At 42.7% G+C, this 25,990-nt stretch overlaps 2 protein-coding genes across 2 annotated transcripts in view; one reads left to right on the forward strand and one right to left on the reverse strand.

Annotated features, from left to right (window-relative positions):
- FYCO1 (FYVE and coiled-coil domain autophagy adaptor 1) overlaps window positions 1-21,978 on the forward strand; it is a 43,237-nt gene extending 21,259 nt beyond the window's left edge. The window contains 5 exon segments of the mRNA XM_086614315.1: window positions 10,936-11,019; window positions 14,035-14,130; window positions 16,079-16,289; window positions 17,575-17,684; window positions 18,130-21,978. Of these exon segments, the coding sequence (XP_086470441.1) occupies window positions 10,936-11,019; window positions 14,035-14,130; window positions 16,079-16,289; window positions 17,575-17,684; window positions 18,130-18,205 (577 nt within the window). The 3' untranslated portion in view covers window positions 18,206-21,978.
- On the reverse strand, window positions 2,130-4,519 carry CXCR6 (C-X-C motif chemokine receptor 6). The gene is made up of 2 exons (XM_009978399.2): window positions 4,477-4,519; window positions 2,130-3,196 (listed from the first exon to the last, which is right to left on the reverse strand). The coding sequence occupies exon 2, from the start codon at window positions 3,171-3,173 to the stop codon at window positions 2,136-2,138; it is 1,038 nt and encodes a 345-aa protein (XP_009976701.1). The 5' UTR covers window positions 3,174-3,196; window positions 4,477-4,519; the 3' UTR covers window positions 2,130-2,135.
- Window positions 21,979-25,990: the final 4,012 nt, after the last annotated feature.

The raw sequence follows: 25,990 nt of genomic DNA on the forward strand, positions 1-25,990 counted from the left end.
CGCTTCCTGCTTTCAGGTCTGTTATGTGACTTTGGAGCAACCTGATTGAAATCTTAAAGGGAGAAGGAGACAAATTGTGCGATTGTGGTACATGCTGCTACTTTAGGGCTCATGGTTTCTCTTTTGAAGTGTATTTTTGAAATCTTTTATTTCTAAAGCATTCACATTTGCAGATTGTGTTCTAAAACAAAAGTCAAGATACTGTATAGCATTGGATCAGAGTCTCCAGGGTGAACCAGTGCACTGTGCTTCCATTTCAACGTATTGTAGAAATTACGTGCCTGCAATAAATATTTGCAGCAGCAGAATCAAGATCATAGATGGCAGAAGTGTAAAAAAACAAAAACCCTTAAAAAAATTTGCCACTACCCTGGTACGGAAACAAAGATTCACCCCTTGGTACTGTTTTTAGTAGAAAGGACATCTCAGCCTGTTTGCGCTGTGGTTGCTTTGTTTTGGATTTTTTTTCTTAATGACTCATAACACTCTTTCCTGACCTAATTTCAACTCACACCACTGGGCAAAGTGCCGGCGTAGCCAAAAGGGGGACTGCATGTGTTCTGAAGCATTCGCTGCCCTGCGCAGAACCAGCCAGGGAGAAGAGTGGGGACAGGAGCACCTCTGTCCACTCCCTGCTGGCAAAGCCTGCCTTGCGGCTGTGTGTTGGGACAGCAGCTTTACTTGCCGCATAGATGTGAAAGCACAGCACGTTCCTTCCTAGTGGTGTTTTTAAGCGTATTGCACCATTTCACTATGGGAGACACAAGAGAGATTCTGTAACCAGGAAAGGATTGCCTAAGCAGCTGTTTTCTAAGGGGAAAAAGGTGACACGATGGTGCTGATAAGGGTCAGGTACCACTGAGCTCCAGTGATCTGGTAGAAAGGACTGAGTGTTAATGGGGAGAAAAGGAACATCCGGAGTGAGCGTGGTTTTTGCAAGAATGGTTTGAAACAGTTTAAAACTGATATTTCAAAACTGTCATACAAAGGACTTTCAGCCTTTGGGCCGGACCCGACCCTGCCTTCATCATGGACAGCCCACAGCTTCATAAAGCTCTCCCTCTGCTCCTCTCCAACATCCCTTCTTTTGTTTCCCTATTCCAATCTCCACCCCTGTTTTGCTACTCTCTGCAAGAGCTTCTGCGTACTTTCTGCCCCAGTCTGCACTGCCCCGTGCCCACCTCTTTGCCTCCTACTGGGAAGTGAAAAGGCCAGAAGTGGAAAGGAGGGACTGCAGGGACAAGGAAGGAGAACAACTAAGGAATCCAGAGTTTCATGGCAAGGGAACTAGGGTGTCAAGGGGATGCCAGGAGAAAACAAACCGGAAAAATGTCATTGCTCAAAGAATGTGTGGGAATTAGGGTGTGAGAGTTTGCGTCTAAGGAAACACTGCTCAGTGTTAAAGCCTGTGTGCAGTATGATATCTGTTGTGTTGACAGAAGGTCCAGTCATCTGGCAACATGAGCTCTGTTATCAGAAGCAAGAAACAAAGATGTGTAGGGGAGTTTCAGACCATGAACCTGGTATTAGATGGAAGGCAGATGAAAATGCTGCTTTATCACAGAATTTTTAGATGAATGCTGTAGGAGTGTGTGTGGAGACCTTCTTCCAAATGGAAAAATATAAAAAACCCACAAGAAAACCCAACCACATGCGATACCCAGCATGAAGATTGAAATGTGTATGTTTTTAATGGAGGAATTCTCATTAAATGAATGAGCTGAACTCAAATCTGTAATATCCTTGAAACAAAACTCATAAATGATTTTGTTAACAAACACCTTTCATGGAAAACCAGCAGGCCAGCGGTTTGGTGAATGTCTCTGGCCCCTCTGGAGTCATGAAGTCCAAGTTAGCTTTATGTCACGAAGAAGGGAGTTTTATCTCATTGTTTCTTACACTTTTTGAAGATCTTCTGCACAGTTAACTCTGTTACCAGCTTTGTCTTAGGATCAGCTCTGACCAGGAAAAGCAGGAAGCGCTGAAGTATCATGATTAAGATAGGCTGGCCTAAAGCCAATCACAGTATCTTTACTAATGGGGTTGTATTTCCTCTTTCATGCAGCCTCCCTGTCTCAGTATTTTTGTAAAAAAAAAAAGGAGCTGTAAGTGGTTGCCAGGTTCTCTAGGCAGTTTTATAATGGATACATGCTTGTTACATCTGCATTATTTGACGCAGTAAAAGTTTTAGAGCCTTCATCTTCAGTGGTTTGCCACTGTTTAGCCGTAACTTGCCGTTTAACGCATCTTGAGTTTTTAATAATTTTCTGTAAGTTCCTCCTGAATTTCACCCCCACAAAGAAATACAGAACAGGGTTAAGACAGCCATGAAAATAAGCAAGAGCTTCTGCTATGATGATTGCATATTCAAAGCTGCTGTTCAAGTTAAAGCTCCAGTCTATGATCTTTATCAGTCTCAAGAAAGTATAGGGTGACTGAGTAAGCATAAATATGGCAATTACAGAGAATATTTTTTTTAGAGATTTGTTCTTTCGAAAACTCCTGGCGTGCAGTAAGGTTCTAATAATTAGCGAGTAGCAGATGATCATGGCTAGCATGGGAATAAAATAGCCAAGGGTCACTTGAATCACTTCAAGAACCAGTTCTGTGTGATGGTTTGGGTATTCTTCCTGACATACTGCCTTATCAATACTAAACACCTCACTAAAAATAAACTGCGGTGCAGCAAATGCTAGTGAGATCAGCCAGATCAAGACACAGATTAATTTGCCCCATATGATTCGTTTGGTTTGACACATACGCACTTTGGTGGCAAAAGTAATAGCAATAAGCCGGTCGAAGGTGATAGTTGTGAGGGTTAACATTGACGTGTACAAGTTCAGAGTATACAAGCCCCGTATAATACAACACGCTGCAGTGCCGAAAGTCCACTCCTGAGTAGCAGAATATGCCCAGAATGGCAGCGTCCAAAGGAAGACCCAGTCAGCTATGGCCAAGTTCAGCAAAAATATATCTGTCAGCATCTTCAGTTTCTCATAGAAAACCAGTATGACAAAGACCAGCGCATTTCCTGCCAGCCCAAGGATGAAAACAACTGAGTACATACAGGGCAGGAAGACTCTTGTAAATGTGTGAAAATTCTCACTTCCATTTTCATTGGGATCAATGATGGAGAAGTTATAGTAAAAGTTGGCAGCATCTGTAGTTGCCATCTTGCCTTCTTTTTAAAGCCAGCCTGTAAGGAGACACATTGAAATTTTTTTACTCAGCAAATAATTAAATCCTAATGCATCCAGGAGACAAACAAAATCCTAAGTGCTAACAGATAAGAGCTGTAGTAAAACATGCATGACAGACAAAAGCAAATGTATTTATTTACTGAAGAGGGTTGTCTTGATAGTCAAGACCGAAACACAACAGCTAGTGGATTTAAACACATCTTCTGTTACCAGATTTATACTGACAATGACTCGAAAGCTAAACAAGACAATTCCAGAGGCTTCCAAAAACAGAATATGGATTAAGCTTTCAAATACATCAGTGGTTTAGTGTTTGGATCAAGGGATTCTGGAGGAACCCATGAGAGAAACAGAATTTGTGTTGTCAAATTCAGCCTTTAGGCTCATGTTGCAGTCTCTAAGCATGGGAGTTGTTTGGCTTGGGTTGGACCTGTCTCGAAAAGTAGGGTTTGAGTCTCAGTGAGTGAGCACTTCAGAGCTTGTGGTTCAGCCTTAGCTCGTTGTTTAGATGTTAGTCATATCATCAGATGGTGGCACTTCTTCCTTTCCCCTCCTCAAGTGACTTACTGGAAACATGGAGGATTTTCATTAATGTATCTTCCCCGCTTGATTTTAGTTGATCTGTTTCAATCATTTGTATTTCTTCCAGAGGAGTGACCACTTTTCTGCTAGCCCCCCTCCATCACACCCCCTCTCCAGAGCTGATGCGATATAACAGTGTCAGCTCTCTGAGGCAAGGGGCTGTTTTCTGTCAGGGCTGTCAGCACATAAGAGTAATGGCAACAATCAGATTTGCAAGCTGTTTACCTTGCAAATAAAGTCTTTTGTGAAACAGGTTGATGGGGTTTTCAAAGATTTAGTCTAAGGTTAGATGTCCTCTCTGTTGAGCTACAAAGAGCATGTTTCTGCAAGACTAATCCAACTACAAGATATTACTCAGCATAAGATTAGCAGAATTCGCCTCTGAATCATTTAGACTGGCAGAAAGGCTTTGCCTGTGTGAGTTATAACGTGCAGCAGATTGAACGTTAAGCGAAAAAGTAGTTTCCGTGGGGCCAAGAAGCAAAGCCAGTGCATTCTGTTAGTCACCAGAGAAGTACTGTAAGACTGCATGCCCATTTGAAAAGTTACTGGCTCTTTATAAAATGCTTTGCTTTTCAGTTCAGATGGAGGCCAAGCACAGGATGAAGGTAATCGGCAAAAGTAAATCAGGCTCAACAACATCAAAGCAATGTATCCTGAAACAAATGGAAGCACTGTGTTTTATTTCACGTACTCTTTGCAACAGCAGTCAGCTGGTGTTTCTTGCCTCTTGTAAAGGAAAGATGTTTTCCTCTAAGCTGAAACAAAGCAATCATCAGACACTCAGTTTTGCAGTTTGACAACATAACATTCTGTTAGTAGCCTTACTGAAGTGGACACCGGATCTTTCTGGTGTCCAAGCTTACTGGAAATTAGCCTTTAGGAGAGTCTTATTGACTCTTTTAAAAGAAGAATTTTTAATCCTCACTTTTAATCCATAATAGTTTTTTTCCCATAGTAAGATACAGAATTTGGTCTCTGGACAGACCAAAATATTTTAAATTTTAACTAACTTTTTCCTATTACATTAATGTTCTTTACAGCAATTTTCAAATTCAAGGAGTAATACCCTAATTTGCTTTTGGTGAAAGCAGATGGGAGTTTTACTGTGGATTTCATATGGAAGCCAGGATAGGGTAATTTTTGAACTCCAGCTGTGAAGAATTTTCTTTTATACAAATAGCAGGGACTGGCTTCTGATATCCTTGTCTCTCTCACATGTTGACATGAGCCGATCTACATATCGATGGAGAACAGAATGCTGCAGAAGAGATTTTGAAGTTAAAAATATTTTTTAACATGTCGTGCACTTTACATTTCTCAGTTAGCTGGGCTCCTAAACTCAGAATTTATGGATCATGTTTTAGGATAGAGGTGAGGTGACTGACACCATCAAACAGATAGTGAAAGATGAATAGGAGTCCTTGAACGTGACCTTTCAACTGATGCTCTAGAAATTTATTTTTGTGTTACGTTCTTGTGATCTTAAAGGCCTTAAATTTTCTTTCTTTCTGTCTGAATATAGACATTTAAATTCCTTGGTTTGACGGCAGTAGAAATGAGTCTCAAATGCCTGACTGATTACCAAGTCCTCTGAAAAAGAAAAAGAAAAAAGTCCTACATGCATAAAAATAGGTTAACCTTGTAGAACTCTACACTCATTTTTGAGGCAAAGTCAGGTGTGGAAATTTCTAGCCTAAATATTTTTCTTTTTTTTTGAATGCTGGAGATCAATAAGAAAGAGCTGCTAAAGCTGAAAACTTTTTTACCTCAACTGTTGTGCTCCAGGCAAGCTGAAGTTACAGCTCAGTTTTTCAAGAAGGCTCTCTTAAAGGCTGATCCTGTATTATGAGGCTGAACAGTTTCTGAATCTGGTGACCCCCTCTGCCAAATATTTTCAATCTTTGCTACTGAAAATGTGCTGCAAGTGTGTATAAAGTGGTAAGGAAGTTAAAAACGTAGGGGGAGATCCTTACCTTCTGCAAACCAGCCTCTCTGCTAAAACACAGGTCAGTAAGCTTTTTTCTTTCCCCCACCACCCCCACTAGTGGATGGTAACTTTTAAGAGAAGAAAGTCCAGCAATTTCCTTTAAAAAGGTTTTCATTTATTCATGATGCATTGTTATTATGTTACCTGATATTTTTCTAGCCAGAAGCTCTTGAAGCATCCTGCTTGTTACTCACACACCTAAGTTAGAATCCACATTGTATGCTGTCTCAAACTTCAGTTGTTACACCTTGTCAGACTAGTCGTTCATGGAGCCATTCCAGCTTTCCTCAAAGGAAAGAACAGTAGTAATCTTTCTACCTGAAGTGAGATAGTGGGAAAGCATTGTGTTAAGTACATAGAGAGGAAGGAGGAAGAAAATTCCCTGGTCAGGAGAACAGCAAGCAGGATGAGTTTATTTGCAAGGAAATGTTGTTACAGTCTGTATGGACTGAGTCTAGGTTCTAAAAAGATTGAGAAGTTTAATAGAAGCTTAAATCGGATAAGGAACAACATCACAGGTAGAAAAGTGAGCTAAACTGAACTGTGCAGTGTCCAGTGTGTTAATGCAGGATTTGCTTTGAGGTCTGGTTCTGTTAAAATTAACTCTCAAATTAATGAAATGAAAATGCAAGCAAGTAATGGAGAATCAGAACAAGCTATTCTCATTCGCTGCAGCATAGATAGTTCTCCTCCTGTCACCAGAAGGCGGCTACTTATCATTTTCACTACTCTGGGAATTGGGTATCACAGGAGTTGGTAGTCTCAATATTACAGGAGTTTTCCCGTTTGGTCTCCATGGTCTAATTTCTGTTGCGCTGATCAGCTATCCAGCTTTAGTAGCTGCACCTGAAGAGCACGATGTAAAAAGCGGTAATAACAATCTTGTCAGTTGTTCATTTCTGTTGTCTCAGGGTTCCAAACAGAAAATCCAATATAGATCACTCTTTTTTTAAATAAATCTAAAGAAGAAGTGATTTTACCATATAGTAATGAACAGCATAATTTGCTGTGACAATAAATACCAGGCTGTAAACAGAAAAAGGTAAATAATACTCGTCAGCATCATCTGATGTGCCTTGCTCAGAAATGAACCGATTTCATTACAAAAGAGTTTTGAGATTGTAATCAGAAAAGGTGAAATTATCTCATATTTATATTTGTTGGAAGAGATGAGAGGTTTTCAAGCACATACCAGTTGGAAAAACAGATTCTAGAGCATAAATGGAAAGGAGATAATTAACATACACCCTCTGAGTTCAGATATCCAAAAAATCTGTCTAAAGACGTTTTTCAAAAACTAGCAAATGTAAACCAAAGAGCTACTGCAATAACAAAACATGGTAAAATAACAAAACTAGAATGCAAAATCAGCATCTTCAACAGTCAGAATAAAACCCCACCCTTTCTCTTAAATTTTGCATATCAGGGTGGATGATAGGTATGATACTAACAAAATCTTTTAAGTTTGAATATCTCTAAATGTTAAAGCTTTTTTTCTTTTGTTGTTTTTTTTTTTAAACTGTCTACCTATTGACCTGAAGTCAAGAAAATAGTCACTTACTAGACGATGTCACATCTTGGGGGAACTCGGTCGTCTTTATCTTTCAACGGAAATCTGAAAGCAGCAGTTCGCTTTATTTATCAGTGCTGAAGCCTGTGCCACTTCCCCACAGCTTTTGTAGTTGTTGCTGACCAAAGCAACATGACATGAAGTTACTCCTTTGTTTTGATTCTTGAGTGATACTACCACAGGTAGGATAGTATGAACTAGCTGTGCTCTCAAGATCCAGTTCAGATTCACTTACATGTGGCCATTTGTCTGAAATGTCTAGAATCAAATTGTTTTTTCAAAAATTATTTGCAGAATTAAGATTTAGTCTGTATTTACCACTCACCTTTTTTAACCACTCATGCATATTTTGTGACAATACTGGATTTTCCAATTCCTTCTAGTTTTTCTATTTTTTCTGGGACAAAAATATTCTGTTGACAATTTTCTGTCAGGGTTTTTGCCCATCTGAGATGAGCTAGAGATGGCTAGAAAGGTACTGCGTTGATGACCATGCCTGAGTGAGTTTTTTACCTTTAAGTCAATCTCAGCCCCAGTTAAAGTTTGCTCATCTGCTAAGTTTTCTTTCAGAGTCAATGAAAGAAGCTGGGAGGGCCTCCATACATTTACAAGGGAACCAGAGGGAGCCTACCCTATGCAGGGGTGACTGTTTTCTCTTGCAGCAAAGGCAGAGGTGGGAATTGACTTACAGCCTATGGGTACAGGATCTGGGAGAGAAGTAGTTGTGAGGAGGATCCTGGGAGGATGCAGAGAAGTGGAGGTGCCTGGACGACACTGCTCAATGAAGTGATACTCTGCTGTTGATTGTTCCTGCTGTAATTAGGGACATCTTTTGTGCACTCCTTGTAACTAAACTACATCCTGGCCATCACTGCAACTTGGCATGAGCTGTAGCTTTCATTTAACCTTTCCTGTGGTGTTCCTTTATAGGAGGAGCCCAGTACCTGCAAATACCATAAAGCAATGCTCTGCATGCAGTGTACATAACATTTCAGGCGATTTCCTAGCTGTGTTTATCAGCTGTGCTCACTTCGCTAGTGAGCCTCGCTGCTCTTGATTGCCTTTGGAGACTCATCTTCAGGAGCAGTGATTAGTGTAGAATAGCAGCCTTACTCATGGACGGATTCTGTGAGAGAGGAAGGCAGTATTCAGAGAAACTAGCCCATGCAGTTAGATCTTTGCAGCAGACTGTGGTACAGTAGCTGGGGTGCTTCTGGGACTCTGTCCTGTAGAGCAGTATGCTTGTGCCTCTGAGTACTTGAATTTGGTACCTGCAAATGTGTATTAAAAAAAAAGCCAGCACCAAATTTAACTTAACCCTACAGCATCATTTACTGAAAGAAGACTACTAGCACAAGAGATAAAAGGCCCTGTAATGCTTTTTAAAATTGAGTTCTCCTTTTTCCTTCATTGCATGTGGTAGCAATTCCTCTGTCTCCCAGAAACAAACCTGTAGCAAGGTGCTAAATATTCACAAGCAGTTCCTGTCAAACAGGGGAGCAATGAGTTGCAACAGCCACCTGCTTTTAGCAGTTATTTTCAGATGCAGAATAGGGTATGAAGATGATAAAGCAGTGGTGGCTAAGCTATGTGGTAGCATTTGTACCCTAAACCATCATGAATGTCTGCCTTGATAAAAGATAAAGTTCCCACTGTGTTATAGAGGGCCAGCAATTGGCCCTTTCTGCCAACGAAGCCCATTTAAATTCCTTAAAACCAGAAAGCATTCAGTCTCTTTTGAAATGTCTTCATCGTGCATTTCCAGAGAGTTCATCTGACCTACTCTGTCAGCCTAGTTCACAGTGGCCTCATTGCAACTGCCGCTTCCTCAGTCACCAGAGATGCTTCTTTCTCAGATTGTATGGGCAGAGGTGGCCTTCCCATGGAGACCTCCTGACACCCATACACAGGGCATCCCGGGACCATTTCAGTGTAACTTCTGATGAACTTTTTACCAAAGACAACTGCACTATCAGCAGTATTCAACCCTTTATCATGCAGTCAGAATCAAAACAAACTCAAGAGATACTTTATTTCAGGTTACTAGCCTAGCAGTAATTTGATCCGTTTCCTCCTTTGTTTCATAAACTGTGTTTCCATAAAATATTTTCTGATGACCTGCTCAAAGAAGCCCTCTCTGGCATAGGAAGGGTGAGGGCTGCTGCTGAGTGTGTCTGCATGCATGTGGCTCTGAAGGACTGGATGGCCTCCCTCTCCCTCCTAGGAGACTCACTATAGCATAACAGTTATCACTGTAACATAGGCATTGTGGTAAAAATAGAGGTGGGCTGTGTAAGTTTATCTCAGGGAGAGGGCTGAGAGACTAGCTGTTACTTCTGCACAGGTCAATCTGAAGAAAGTTTAATTGTATAGTTGTGAAGCCCGCTGTGTGCAGAAACTGCACCAGCTGCAGGGAACCGGCAGGCTCTGGGATGGAGCAGCCTCTGCAGAGGTACAGGCTGGGCGCTGAGGGCTGGGCAGAAGCTCTGCTGAAAGGGCCTGGGGCTCCAGGTGCATGGTGCTGTACACCCAAGGCAGAAACTGCCTCTGCCATACCTCTCCTATAGGAGAGGTATGGCAGAGGCATCATATAATCCTGCCTCGGTTTCCCCATAAGAGCCTCTAAAGAACTGTGTAAGGAGAAAATTCAAAGGTATGTGAGAAAAAAACATCTTGTTTTGAGGAGCAAGTACCTCACAACTGGAAAAAGCTGGGGTTACCTCTAGAGCTGGCTGTAACCTTGCCAGTATTTCTAGTGTTGATTCTGATAGTCATCTGTTGGCTGCCTCCTGCTGGGGAGGGCACTTAAAGGCACCCCGGTAATCCCAAATTGCTTATTTTCAAACCTGTTATCTGAACCTCTTGCAAATGCAGCATTTGACTGACTACTGAAAGCTATCTTCATCTCAGAGCCTTTGCCAAACCTCTTCCATATCACAGTATGAAAAAATTCTCAAAAGATTTTGCATCTTGTCCCTTGGAGCTTAGAAATATCCCTTTGTCGTGATTGTTTCTCTAACTTGCTTTCTCTGTACACACCTGTTGCCTCTGGTCATACAGATAGAGTGTAACCAATTTTAAGGCAGAGGAGTCCTTTCAGGTTTTTTTCATACAGGATGTAGCACAGTTAAATCCTACATTTTTTTCTGAGAAATGGCTGAGATCCCCTGCGTACCAATATGCGAGTCACCCACAACACATTTTTTTTCTTCAGCTGTCTGCGTGATGTTTTCCCATCTCTATATATGTCAGGGTCCTTCCATGTCCCTCCAACCCATACATAACTCCTTCATGCAAGATGCTTTCTTGTACCCTGTTAAAAACTCAGTGAGTTCTGTATTCCCCATGCTCTATCCCAAATCATGCCTCTTTTCTTGCCTGTGCTGAGGGCTGCCTCTGCGTTCTTTCTTCTGATCCTTTACCATCCTCTTTCTTTTTTTCTTTCTTTTTGTTGGGCTGGAGAGGAAGGCTGATAACTACATCAGGGTGCCTGGGATGGGTCTGACCTGCTAGGTAACAGCAGGCCTGGGGAAGCATTTGTGCACTCCAGCCTAACACCTTCGATTGGTTCTTGGCACTGGAGATATTTGCAGAGGTGTTTGCTGGACTAAGAAGCTGTAAGGGGCCCCATACAGCCTCCACTCTCTGTTTCAGGTTTCTGGCTTTCATACAAATTGGTAAGTTTCTGGCCCTGGATCGTCATGGAATCATAGAATGGTTTGAGTTGGAAGTGACCTTAAAGATCATCTAGTTCCAACCCCCCTACCATGGGCAGGGACACCTTCCCCTAGACCAGGTTGCTCAAAGCTTCATCCAGCCTGGCCTTGAACACTTCCAGGGATGGGGCATCCACTTCTTCTCTGGGCAACCTGTTCCAGTGCTTCATGGATGACTGAAGTTCTCTCCAGAAATCATTGCACTGCTGACAGGCAGATGACTTATGGGATTTCACTGCTCAGCCACATGAAACCAACACCTCAGATGCATACCTTCAGCTGCCAGAGCTCAGGTGTCTATGAAAGCAGAAAATTGCCGAGGGCAGAGTTGAACCAGCTTTCTTCAGGTTTTAATTCTGAAAGGGACTTCTTATTTCTAACTCCCAAAGCCATTCATGATGTTGGTCACAGTATTTTTAGTATCATTTGCAAGAAATGCTTTCCATATATAAGAAAAGGCACACTAGACCAGAGCATCCAGCTGAGGGACAGTGACCAACATCAGATGCCTGAGGAAGAGCATAGGAACAAAACAAGCATGAAATAATACTTCAAAATGCTCCACCAGCCTTTTGTCTGGACGCAGTCTGCGTCTGAAGGATTTGCTGAACTGGAGCATTCTCTTCTTGCTGCAGTGTCTTTTCCATGCTTCAGTTCTTCCTGATTTTCAGCCTCACTTCATTTCACTTTTAAAAGAAAAAGAAGAGAAACAGTTTGGATTTTAATAGATACACCAGAGGATGCATATTTGTAAGCTGGGGACCTGGCAAGCTGCAGGAACATCCTTAGTGCTGCCACCTAGTGTGAATAAGTCTTGCAAGAATAAATTCTCTTGGGGACAAGAGCTCCACTTAGACCGTGAGACTGTGTTTCCACACAGGCAACCACTGGACTCAATGGGATATCATAAAGAGAAGAAGAATTTGCTTTGTGATGGTAATGCACTTGGGTTTAAGAGACAAAGTAGGAGACTTAGTGTTCCCTTAGCCTGTAGTGAGTAGGTGCAGTGAATTTATTGGTTAGAGCAGCCAAGTGGCAAGCTAACCGCTTAACTGTGTGCTGGATTGGAGCAGCAGGAATAAGAAAAATCAAGTGTTAGAGGAGAATATGGAAAATTTGTTGGATTTAATTTGCATTTCAGGGTCCCAAAAGAAACGTGAAATTAATGGATTAAATAAGGAACTCTAATGGCATTGCATAATAAATCATAGAGTTTGACACTTCTGTGAGACCTGTAGTCCTGGAGTTCTCTTGGTCTGTATAAATCCAAGACTGTGAAATTAAGGCTGTTTACCCATCATGGTGGGAAGAGAGAGTTCTGTGGATCATAGCATGAAGTCTGTTGCTGTTCCCACTGTGCAATCAAACTGTATGTATAGGTTTACAAGCTGTAGTTTAGTTATCTAGGTTTTTTTTTCAGAATCTGTTTTCCTATCTAGTGGTATAAATATAGTTAACAACTAAATTATTTGTATCACTTGCTAAGTATTTGCATAGATATTGTATTAACCTTTATGGACCAACATGTACTATGTCATTCCTACATTTCAGTTGGCAGGTAGTGTTTGTTTGTAGCTCAGTCTCAGACTTAGTCACAGGTGTGAGTCTTCCCTGCAGGTCACAGCTGTCCCCTCAGGGTATTAACAGTAGTGGTATGACTCTGAAGAAGTCAAAAGTTACCATAGAGGCTACAGGAGTAAAAGAGCATGAGTTCCACAAATAATAGTGCTTTATGAGTTCAGGAAACATGTAAACACTGTTTCCACCCAATAGTGTCACCCTGCTAATCTCACACGTGGTTGCCTGTGCTTACACAGTATATTCAGATGCTGCTAATGAGCAGCTGAAGGTGCTGTTACCTGGAGATGTTTTCTCCTGCTCTTCTACTCAGCGGTGGTGCTTGTAGAGCAAGGTCCTGTAGGATTTAAAAGAAAATGCCAAACTGTGCATTGGTTTTGAGCATTGGTCTACAGAATGTGTGGCAATTACGCCCTTGCTACGTGATTACACTTGATGATTCAGAAGCACATATAAGTGATATTACATTTTATTAGATGCCACTGGTTTTTGGAAGGAGCCAACCAGTTGGTTCCCTGTATATAAGAATCCTTGGCATTTTTCTGGGAATGACAGCCTAATTGTCTCAGTTGTCAACCTGCTGAGATGCAGAGAATCAAAGTGAGTATCAGTTAGAGAAGTTCTAGCTTACTTGGAAACTATCAGCATTTGTTTACTGCCTCTCAAACTCACTCTATCTGTGTCCCAGACCTGTAATTCACACCTGGTGCTACTCCAGCATTCAGCCAGAGCATGCACCCTTTTTGAACTAAGGAGTGGATGGCAGGTGCTTCCATCTACTTCCTCTGCTCTCCTGGACGCATCATGGTGGGGATGAGGCATCCTGTTTTGTCATCATGCAACAGCTTCTTTGGTGTATTTGTCTTTTAATCATCCAGTATTTTTATATGAAAAGAAGATACATGATAGTGATTCTACAACGATAAAATGTGTTTACGATACATTATCAGAGTAAGGAACTGGGTAACGTGTTTGTAAAACACCTCACAGATTAAATCCAGGGCAAATGTCATATCACTCTGCAAGCTTTGTTTAAGGGACAAGTCCAGACTGTTTTGCTTGTGTTTGCCCTCCATCTAGATTTCCACCTGCCAGGGAATCTTTAAAACCTGGCAGCATCTCAATCGGGAATTTATCTTAAGACCGTTGAAAAGGTGTTCTGGACGTATGTATTCCTCTTAGCTCATGAAACCAAGATAGGAACAGTCTTAGATTTGTGCACAGTGGTTAGCAGAATGGGGCTGCAGTTTTGTCACTAGAATGTGCAAAATAAGAGTTTTAGAACTTGGCATAATGACTATCAAAACACGTCTGTTTTAGGAAGGCATCAGCATGCAGATGGTATTTGACCACATACTACTTAGAGAATCACAGCTTTCCTTTTTTCCCTTGTCCTAGAAACAGCACGTGTAATTCTTCAACTTTTGATGAATCAGAAGAGTGGCAAGTTGCTCAAGATGCTGAAATATGCTTGTTGAAGTCAGGAGAAATCATGTAAGCAGAACAGTTTCATTACTACCAGGCTGAAAGAATAAAGGCTGAGCTCAGATATCAGCTATGTGAGCACAAGTCGTGCAGACTCCCGGAAGAGCTGATCGCTTGTGTCCCACGGTAGAATTTGGTCTGTGGAAGAGCAGAGAGTATAGCTCAACTAAACAGAGCAGCAGCAATGAGCCAGATTCTCTCTCTTCAATCCTGCAAAACTTTAGTGCAAGTGGGGAATAAGAAGGAAAGATTTGGGTCCACATCACATCAGAAAACCCTCCTTCCTGTTCTTATTACAGGAGGTGCTGTGAACAGGAAGGGGGTTTGGAGAGAAGGCTGTGTAGTTCTAGTGGTCTCTGGAAGAAACAGCAAGGGAAAATCAGGGAGTGCTGTGCTGGTCAGACCTTTTCACAGGGAGAGAATTCATGGCCTTTTGGAGCATATGCCTATTATTAATTGGTGGTCCCTACCTACTGCCTGACAGAAACTGTCTTGCCTGCTCTGATTGATATATGCCATAGCATAAAATGTTCAGCTGAGCCTCTGCTCAACCTCTGTGATTTGCGTGCGCACAATTCTCTGCATGTATCCTGCTCAGAAGTTAATAGTTACGTGCAGCAGTGATACGGCATGTCACTTGCACAGCCAAGACGGGGATCTAGCGCACGAAAATGCCCGTAACTTGGAGAAACTCCCCTCTGCTCACTGTCCCCTTAAGCCTAGCTTTGAAATTTTGGCTTAGTTATGGGGAAGGTTTTAAAATTTTACTTCAGAGAGATAAATTAATCCATGTTTCAACACTGTTGCTGCTGTTCAGAGAACCAGGCAAATGAAGCAGTAACTAAAGTCATAGCTAGGCTGTAGGGCAAAACCAAGACTGGTCGTTAGTTTACTAAAATCAAATATCACCTTAGACACTCCAGCATTTACTTCAGCTAAGAGGATGAAGCAACAAGGTAAGCAAAACTTAATATAAAGCTTCCTCTCTGGCCAGAGTACAATAGTTATCATAATAAATCGGCTGTGATCCCTAACCACTGTGTAGTCGTGGTTGGAAACTGAACTCCTTACTCCAGAGCAGCAAATCATCATGGTGACTGTGTGGTATCTTCTGGCAAATGTGTTGATTTTTGATAGCTGCTGACAAACATGCCACAGTACTGTGATTTGCTGTGAGCTCATTGCGTGGGAAACAATTTGTTTGGCCTGAAGAGTGATTTATGAGTTCCGTTTTAGCTAGGGTAATGTAGGTGAAATCCTCAGCTCTTAAAAATTATAGGTTTCCCTTGAAGAAAGCAAGCAGCATTCTTCTGCTTAAGACCCTCAGTGTTTGCAGTCTGAAATAGATTCCAGAGTGAGGCAGGCTAATATAATGCTTCATGACTCAGGATCATCTAGGTGCTAAGAACTTCCTTTTTAATTGGAAGTACTTTGAGTCTACTTTTATGCAGCTTGCTTGGGTAAAACAGACCAAGCTGTAGCATTAGGTGCTTCAGAGGATCTAGACAGACCTGCTGTTAACATCCTACCCATCTGTTCCCTCTGTACTCCTTATGCCTATTTCTTGTACAAGTGAGATCTAGAAAGATGAGTAAATTAGGTGACTTAATTTTTGTTTAAACTTTTGTTTAAAAATAACAGCAGAGGGCAGCAGACTCTTTTTTTAATCATAGTAACTCTAAAAAAGCATTATTCAAGCACTAGATTATTCTAGTCAAAATGAAATAAATGAGTAACAGCCACATTTGCCAGAGCAGGGAAAGTGCTTGATATCAGTCATCTTTTCAGTAGTTCTTGCTTTCATCCAAGGCTGAATTTTCCTGCATCTTGTGGACATGTCCCAAAGTTGCTATGGAATCTGCCTCGAATAGATGGAAAATAAAAAGCAATGATTATTGATTCTGTCTGAGTAATTACATTGGATCTCTTCAAGTAGTTGCATTTTTCTCCCTCACAGGATCAAGCTACCCCTTACAGTGGAAGAGATCTTAAATTTTGGGGAAAGTAACAGAGAGCTGTTCATTAAATCCAGCACCTACAGTATCATTCCCATCACCGTTACAGAGACGGGGCTAACCATTAGCTGGATCTTTTCATCAGACCCTAAAAGCATATCCTTCAGCGTTGTCTACCAAGAATCAGAAGACACACCACTGGATCAGTGCAAAGTAAGGCCTTGGTTTCCTTACTACCTTAGAGACTGTAGAATGCTACTGTCAGCCTCCTAGAGGCATCAGCAAGCATAGCTTAGAAGGTCTCCACAAGAGTGGCAGTTGTGATTTCATTTAGGACTTGTTTCTCCAATTAAGCTACAGTTCTCCTGAGAGCAGAGCTACATTTTTAGTTATTTAATGTTGCCTGCAAAAGTTGAGTTGAAAAGCACGGTCGTTTCTGTTGTTTGCATCTCAAATCCACCCACTACTATTAAGCAAAGATAAAAGTCCAAGCCTGCAAAATTCTTCTTTTTTCCCTCCTCAGTATTATTTAATGTGTAAACTGCTTAGGGCTGATCTTGCCAGGCTGTTAAGCAGAGGCCACAAGGAGACAGATAAATTCATTAGGTAACCTGCATTTCTTACAGCGCAGCACATGTTTAAATGCCCTGATGGTGTGCAAAATCGCTTTGCCAGTGCCCAAGGTACCAGTTTTTATATGCGTTGTCCGTGTTTCATGAGGATTATGGATTAAGTGAATCTGTGTTACTCAGTTTATTGCAAAGTTTTAATGAAGACAAAGCAGCTGTTGGTTTAACCCACCGTGGCAGGGGGAGCTCTAAGGCTGTGATTTCACAGGGGGATTAAGACACTTATATAGCATGTGTTAATTCGCTCCACGGTTGCTAACTCCATGGAAAATCTCTTTTTTTCTTAATCTGAAAGCCGAATGAAGAGTGAATGTTTCTTCTGTCTCAATATATCTATTTGATGTAACTTTGGGTTTTATAGAGTCATCCTTGATTTACATCAGCTGCTCTTCTGACAGCTGTCTCTGCTAGGGTTTTGTAGCAAGATAGATGGTTACACGCACTTTTGCTGTAAGCTTAGATAAACAATTAAGATTTGCTGAGAAAGCTTATTTTATAATATAGTGAGTATAAAAACATATATTAAAAGACATATTTAGCTAAATTCTGCTCTTAGATATATTTGTATAGATTTAATGTAGCACTGCTGATGTTAGTAAACTTGCTTAGTTTAACATTAAAAAGATCAGGATTTTATTCTGTCTCTAAGGCAGAGAATTATAGCCATAGCTTAATGCTGTAAAGAGGTTATCAAGGAGATTTTAGTTTAGGTGAAATTTTTAATGCTAATCAGTGAAAATAAATAATTTTACAGGCACATATGCGCTTTGGGAGTTTAAAGGTGGCTCAAGTCTAAATATTTTTTTGAAGGCAAATGTCAATTTATAGAGCAAATATCAAGTTTCATTTTGATTTGTATTGAATTCCAGGTTCTTATTCCTATGACCCGCTGTAACTCTCATAAGGAAACTATCAGAGGACAGGTCAAAGTCAGAAATGCTGGAATCTACACACTGATATTTGACAACACATTCTCTAGGTAGGTCCTAGCTGGGTATAAAAGGTGAAATGAGCCTGGTTTTACAGAGTGTGGAACTAATTGGATGTACCATTATTCTGCCATTCAGAAGTAAGTAAGAAAAACTGGTCCTAGCTTGCCAAAAGATCTTCAGTCCGAGTTTTGGTTCATGTTCTTGTTTGGGTTTTTGTCTCTCCCCATAGCAGAATTCCACTCTTCTGTCTCCACCTCTGGGAAGGTAAACAGAAGCAAGCAAGTAATTTGTGACTCTTTCCAAGACAGTTTAGTCAGGATTGTCATCTTATTAACAACAGACCTGACAGCCCTTGCACAGGCATGCTTCTTTTTGACACCAGTCATTTTTTTGTCTGAGTATAGACTGAAAGACTGAATACACTTTTAAGGCTTCCTGTCTAGTTGACTTCAGCTAACATGATCATCTTGCTCTCTTTTTTTCCTTTGACAGGTTTATCTCAAAAAGAGTGTTTTATCACTTGGCTGTCGAGCGACCTGTCATCTATGATGGAAGTGATTTTCCATAGCCTTGACTATACTGTGTTATTTTTAATTAAATTTTTAAGAAATGCTGTTATTTATGTACATGTAAGCATTATGATTACCGCTGTGTTTGAAGACTTTGAAACTATGCAATAGTTATAATGCACTTAGAGAACACGCATACACTAAAAAACGGAAGCATTTTTAGGAACACTAATGGTTCTGTACTGTGTACAGATTGCTGAAAAGCCATGTTGTTTGATTTAACAGGTCAATAATAACCAAATTTTTTCAGTGGGGAGAAAAATAAGTGTGAAGGTGTCTAAATGTAAACTGAAATTCTTTACTGAAAATTTAATTACTTTTCTTCCAACAACGTCCTTCAAAAGGAAGTTTAAAGAAAAATGCATATTTTTGTTGACCTCTTCACTGAGGAGTAAGCATAACCATTTCTGTTCTGCTCTAGTGCTCTTACAGTCAGAGCAACAACTATGCAATACTTCAATCTTCACAGATATATATTGTAATCCATCTAGAATTTTTATCTTTTGCAAGTTTTATAAACAGCAAACACAGGGATTTTTTACATTTAGGGCTAAGATTTGCTAAGTCTTAACTGGCTTTTACAAATGCTTTGGTACTGAATGCCAGTTGCAATACAATACAACACAAAGCAGCATCTCCTTTCACTTTTGCTCACCGTACTCTGTGTAAGCTGGTCCACTGAAATGGTAAGTACCAGTGGCAGAAACAGGAGTATCATTTGTAGAATAAAGTACCACTCACTGTGTGATATTAGGAAGAGGGGCATTCCTTTTTCCTGCTTTAGCACCTTAGTCATCAGCATTGACAGGAAAGCACAGTTCCTGAGGAGGTTAGCACTGTCTCTCTCTTCAGACCACGTGGAAGGTAGCAATAATGTTTGAATCGGTCTCAGAAAGTCCATTCAAAACCAAATGCATATCTAGCCCTGAGGAGCTCTCCACCCGGTGTTAATGTATTCTGTCCCTTTCCTAACCCATGCAGTTCCCCTAGCTAACTGCTGACTTTCCATCTCGGATTTGGGGACAGGGCTGGCTGTAAACACTGCCTTTTAAGGGAAGACTGGGTTCTTGTTTATGCAAAATTTCCATGCAAACCATCTGCTTTCTATATCGAATTTCAACTTTTTGTCAAAATATCTAAAAGCAGATTTTTTTCTGGTTAAAAATCCTGTCTTCTGATGGAAAGGAAAAAACTTTTGACAGGAGAAAGGAGAAAAGCTCTTTGTTCCACCAGCCCTCCTTATCATTTCAGGTGTGTCTGATTTCCGTGTTACCATTCTCCCAAGGAAACCTCAGACCTGGAAGGCTTTAGTGCTGCAGTTGGTAGAAGACCAGCACAGCCTTCCAGGAACCCTGTAAACTCTTGGTGGCAGCTATAGCTGGTATACAGGGGTCATGGTAGGAGACAGAAAATAAAACATGAGGGGAAAAGAGAAAACGGGGCAAGCACAAGCTGAAACAAATGATTTAGGGGAGTGGAAAGGGGCAAACTTGTAGATGTAAAAACAAGGGCAGGGAATTGGAGGGACCAGCTCGACTAGGGAAGGGTCAGGAGAATCCAGATGGCATTTATGTGTTGCTGGTCCAATCTACTACCCGTTAAGGGATCTCCTACACTAAAAGTCTGATTGTTTGAAAGGTGGAGATCTCAAGACAAATGTTGGACATTTACATAGTAGCAGTTGAGGTAGAGGGAAATTTCTGATCATAGAAAAAAAAGAATACTGCAGATAAAGCTAAAGGTTGCTGATCATTCATTCCAGTTGTTAACAATGTATAAATACTGTGATTTTGAAAAAGATTGTGGAAGAATGACTACTTTCCATGGAGCACCTAGGTTTTAGGTGTCTAGCTCATCAATAGCTTTCCCTTCCCTTCAGACAGCTCTTCCCTGTGTTGGTGGTGTGCTCTCCAGCCTCTGCCAGGCAGAGGGGTCGGTGGGAGGTGCAAGGTGGTTTACTCCCCTCCTGAGGGAACAGGCTGCAATGCACTTAACCCTTACCTGGCTGCGTGCATGAACATCCGAAGACAAGAGACTGAAGTTGGCAATAAACAGCGCACCGATCAGTTCATAAATTATGGCATATTTCAGTGTTGAAGCTATGTTTTATATTTAATTAGGAAAGAGATTATTTATTGCTTTAAAATGGAGTACTGTGTACCATATGCTGTGCAATTTCACCGAGTTGTTACTGAAGCCTCCTGCAGTTTTCCTTTAAGCTTTTAGGTGTGGTTTTTAAAAGCATTTTGCTGCTGTTTTAGTTAGAATACTAATCTTACTAGGATATCTTCCTTAAAATGCCAAATGTGAGGTAAAGGGACACCGTCAAATATCTTAGGCCAAAATGTGACATCTCTGCTCAGAAGTATTTGAAATATCTCCGTTCAAAAATATTTGGCAACCTTGCCTCTGGATTTTCTCTCTGCATCCCAGTTCTTAACATTTTTTCATCCTGTGGAAAATACTTTTAACTCTTGAAGTGATTTGCTCCATCTAAGTAAGCCACATTTTTCCCTGTAAGTCTTCCATGTAGACAGTCCCAAGGCTGGCTGAAACATATGTTTGGGAGGAAGGGGAAAAAAACACTGCTTTTTTTTGTGTGTGTGTGTTTGAGTCTTTATGGTACCTTTTCTTCAGGTTTTCCTGCCCCATGAGAGTAGTTTTATAGCTTTTTTTGGTCTCTGAAAGAGGACTAAGGGTGGGAACCGTAGCCTGGAGTTAAGACGAAAAGGTTTGCTCCTAACCAAGGAGAGTATTTAGAAAGGAGAAAAAGTTCCGAAAGAAGAATACTCAAACTGTTAAGGTACCACAAGTGGACAGGAGTGCGACTGTTCAAATCAACTGTTGAAGAAGAGGAATCCCATCATGTCACCTAGAAGAGGGAGTTTTTTACACCTCAGAAGCTGTGCAGAGAAGGCAGTAAAGAGCCTGTTGTTAGACCAACCTTTTGTTTAAATGTCCCAGATGGGACATTCCTGGATCCACAGAAACTTCATAAAGGACTTAGCACAAGTGTAGGTTTGTGCAAGAGATGATTTCGTTCAAGCACCTTATACCTCCCTTCGTAAGGCACTTGTTCATATGAGCGGTGCCAGGGATGCTGATAAACTTTGTTTACCCACAGATTCTCAGGTCATTCCCTGAATTAGGCCTTTTATTAACTGACCATCCCCAGCCGTGCAGTTAAGAGAAGATAAATATTTTAAATGGATCATGAAATTGATTTAAGGGGATGTCACACTCATGGGACAAAGAGAGTACACATTGAGGTCAGCATACGCAATTGGGTGTTTGCCCTGGGTGCCAGAACAATGAAGGGGAATATTTTTTGTTACGCAGGGGTTTATGTGAATGAAAGAATGTAGCTGCTTTAAGAAAACGACAGTGTCCCTTTACTCAGCATTACTCAATGTTGCTTTATGAAGTCACAGAGATGTATTGCACAAGAGTGTACCACGTTACAAAATAGCAAAGCTGCAAAACCCTGACTTTGCTTCTTTTTTAAAATCGAAATTGCACTATAGTTTTAATTATGCAGAATCACTGAGATTGTAACTTGTTCAGAAGGATATTTTGATCTTAACTGCCAAAGAATTGCAGACCCCGCTCGCATCAAACTTCACGCTCTGAATTGGGGAAAAAGAGATGTATGTAAACCGACGTCTGTACAGTTACAGAGACGTAGACGGTTGTGTACTGGAATGTTTTGTGATGCTTTTTTTCCCTTTTTTAACCTCAGGAATTAAAAAAATAAAATTATCTATCATTGAGAGTGTGTGTCCCTTTTCTGCTTTGTAGAGATAGCTGTATCTGGAAGATAAATCAGGTGATTGTACGATCTACTTCTAAGCAGGAAAAAATACTGGAAAGTAAGGAAAATAGAAAATAGTTTGTCATGCTGGTGGAGAAAGGCCACGTCTGTACAGCACAACAGAGCAACAGCGGAGATCCTTAAATAAGTACTAAGTGAGAGGGTCCCCAGGCTAGAAGGACATCACTGTGTCCAGGTTATCTCCCCGTCACGACCCATCGCTGCTTCTTTTATCGGTTATTTGTTTCCTCACGGGAGTTTCCTGCTGGGGTGGAGACTGTGACGCTTCCCGTTCCTGTGCCCCAGCAGCAGCACCAGCCCCTGCTCCATGCTTGGAGGCTTCTTACTGGGACAGAGTCTCCAGCAAAGCCTAGCCCGCAGCACAAGGGACCTGCAGGACTCGTGTAAGCAACTGTGCCTTGCTGTACAAGAGCTCTGGAGGGGAGGCTGTAGCTGTTGAAAGTCTTTGTGTACATCTCCAATAGTCCATGTTTAGTCAGACTGGACAATATCTTCTCCCTTCTTTGGTGCTGGGAGCAAGGCTCTCCCAGCCGTAGTGCTGCCTTACGTAGGGTCTTAACCCACCTGTCTCTTAGCCTGTGCCCCAAGAATTGGCTTTGGCACACCCAGTATGACATTCTGCTGTGGGGACCATGTGAAGCTGCCATGAGACAGCGATATCCTCTCTGTTAGCCCTTAAAATGTCACAGGCATGTCAGATGCTCTGAAGTCCAAATACAAGGTTTCAAAACATGTACGGCCCAGGAGGCTCGGAGAAAACAGGCAGCACTTGGGGATGCTGGGACTGCAGTGTCTGGTCAGTTAAATGATGGATAATTGATCCAGATCATACTTGGAAATGGTGGGTTTGCACATACCAAACTCAGATTGATGGTTCTGATTTTGGGCTACTTCATCTACCATGACTTCAGCAATGCTTGCAGCACCCATCGCCGTTCTCTTGCACCTTTCTGTCATCTTTCTGTGCTCTGGAAGAGGTGCTTCCATAAAGCACGTCTCTGTTTCAGGCAGGAGCAGGCATCGGTTAGGTGGGTTTGCCTGCAGAGACCCAAAGTTTCTCATTGACTCTTCCAACTTCCTCTCCTTGTACCTCAAGCAGGCTGGCACCACGCTACATGACTGCCTGCACCACAGTCGCAGCTACCTCCGGAAGCTTCACCGTATGAGTTGATGACAACCTGAAGCTACTGCCGTGACTGTCCCCGCTATGACGCAGCACTCGACTTTTGCATAATCTGGGAGTGTCAGGTCTGGCCCTGTTCCCTCCTGGAAGAAACCTGGGGTCCTGACACAGTTCTGGCTTTCAGAAGTCTGAGACAGGGACTAGGAGTCGAAACGAAGGATCTCAGGGTGACAATGCAATGCTTAGGGCAGAGACCAGCTGAGCTCCTCCTTCAAAGATAAGGGACAACAGAGGAATCTGTTGGCTCCCAAAATTGGGAAGATCTGGGGAAAACTGGCCTTGAAGAGAGGAGAGGGGAACCACGGAAGATGTCAGGCCTCTTCTGGGACTTCCAACAATTTCTCGGTGCCCGTCCTGCTGGAGCGATGGGTGAGGCACAGGCAGCGTCCCACAGGAGGCATGCAGGGCCGTGGGGCAGGAGAGGCAGCACCCCACCCCTTCAGGGAAACCTCCCCTCCCAGAAGATACGATCAGCTGAAGGCTGCATCCCAGGGAGGCATGAGGGGGATTTTAGTGGGGCAAATCTAGCTAAAACCTCAGGGCAGAGGGATGGAGGAGCCCTGGGAGGGCTTGGTCACAAGGAGCCAGGCTGCTGGGGACAGAGGTCCCTCGCAGACAGATGACGGGGCAATGGCAGCAGACGCCTCCATGACCAAGTCCCAGCTGTGTGGTAGCCAGCAGCGAGGGACCCTGCTAGGGGAGAGGCTGCAGCCAGAGGGGCCGTGAGAAGGCAGCTTCCCCGTGAGCCCAGGCTCGCCAGCAGCCTGGGGAGCCACCAGCAGCTACTGGAGCACTGGCAGCCCCAGCAGGACAGACCCCAGGATGGAAATGCTGCCCCGGGGAGGTGCTGATCCCCCAGGTCCCCGAGGCAAAGCGGCGGGAGCAGCCTGACTCAGAGCGGGAGCTGCGTGACCCAGGGACGACCCAAACTGCTGAAAGTTCATCGCTGGTTCTCCTCCCGCAGCAGTTTCACTCCCCGACCAAGAATGAAAATTTCCCACCACATTTCACAGCGCAAAGAAGCTTTTACCTTCATTGAGAAGACCTTGAAATTCAGGTTCCTGGGGCCGGCGGCACGCTGTGTGGGGAAGGGGAGCTCAAGGCCGCTGGGCAGCACCACGGGTTGGTGGCAGCTAAGGTTTGCATGCTTCTTTTTTGTTCGTATGGCTTGAGGGCTCTTTTGGGGCTGGGAGGACCCCCGGGTAGGCACCCTTGCCCCCATCCCTGGGAAGAGGTGACAGGGCTCAGCTGCTGCGGGGAAGCAGCAGTCCCCAGCGTGCTCCCTCCTCCCTCACCCTCGGAAACCTGCCCTCCCTCCCAAAACTGCACCCCACCCATTGCCGCAGCAGCCGAAACCCGCTCCGGTGCCTGAGGGGTCCTCAGCTGCAGCTTCTACACCCCAAGGCTTAGACACACACGGCACACAGAGCACACTCTGTTAGCAAGGTTTTGCTCTGGCCTTTTTAGGGAGGGGAAAATCCTGTCGTTGGAAACAGGTTATGTCTATGGATCCAAACCTGGGAAGGATGTGTGGGCAAGAAAGAACCAGTCCATCCAGTTGTTCTTTGTGGCAGTGCCTCTATTTAACAGAATTTCGTCTTCTGTTCGCATTGAGCTCGATACTAATCACAAAAACCCTCCCAAACCCTTCTTACACTTACAGTAAAGAATACATACATCTTTCACCATTTTTTTCCTAAGAAAAATGTAAAAAAATATTTTAAAATCCTAATAAATGTATATGAAACTAGGAGCTCATCTGCTCAGCTATACCCTATTAGCTAGAAAAGCAGCGACAAACCTTGCAGAAAGCTCGTGTTTATTGACACACTTTAACAGTTAATGTACAAGGAAAATGCTTTCTTCCTGCAAGAAACAATTACCAGGAGGCAGACCAGGTTAAACGTGGTTATTTAAAAGAAAGCCCCCAGAGCACTACAATTTGGGATGGAAGACTGGGAGGTGCAGGCTGCGGTTGGGCAGGACAGGCAATGCCATGTCCTCGGGAGCAGATGAGTGAAGGGGAACGGCCGTGTGGTGCCCTGCAGCCTCGGGCCCCATCACGGCACCAACACTGGCACACCAAAAGCCCTACAGAAGTTGCGGGGTGCGTTACAGCACATCGCTTTGGGGAACCACTGCCTTCAATACAAATTTCATTAACGTCAGGTTTGACAGTTAATTACTCTCTGTCTTACTGAACCCAGGCTAAATATATTTTCTCACTCTCAGCAAAGATATCAGTGCATAACTGGCAGTCTGCTGAACCATGGGTTTGGTTTCTGTGTTCTGGTTTACTATGCCTTTGCACCATACAGCAAATATCTCTGGGGCAGACAACTCCACATCTCTGATGCCCTTGAATTTTTATTGCGAGGTGTGATTTGTTTCCAGCATAAAAGTAGGAGCTGTAGTAAATAAACTGTACCCAATTTCACTTCACATTGCATGGCCAAAATACAGGAGAAAGATAGATCTAATTCTGTAATGACCAATTTATGAACATGAAAGATGGGCTTTCCCTTGCAACATGAACTGCCTGCACAGCAAAACAGACTTGCATCTGCACAGACACAGACAGCAGCGTCCGCCTGCTGCAGCAGCCCTGGAGGAGCTAAAGGCTGCTCCCCCGTACAGTGGACGGGACCTGGTGTAGGTGCAGTCAGGGCTCCTGAACCTGGCCACCTCTGCAGGAGATGCTGGCTGGAAAGCAAATGAAGGCTGAACCCCTCCTGCTGCTTCCTATGGACTGGACGGGCAGTTCATCCT

This window comes from Tauraco erythrolophus, chromosome 7 (assembly GCF_009769465.1).
Source record: "Tauraco erythrolophus isolate bTauEry1 chromosome 7, bTauEry1.pri, whole genome shotgun sequence".
NCBI classification, from domain to species: domain Eukaryota; kingdom Metazoa; phylum Chordata; class Aves; order Musophagiformes; family Musophagidae; genus Tauraco; species Tauraco erythrolophus.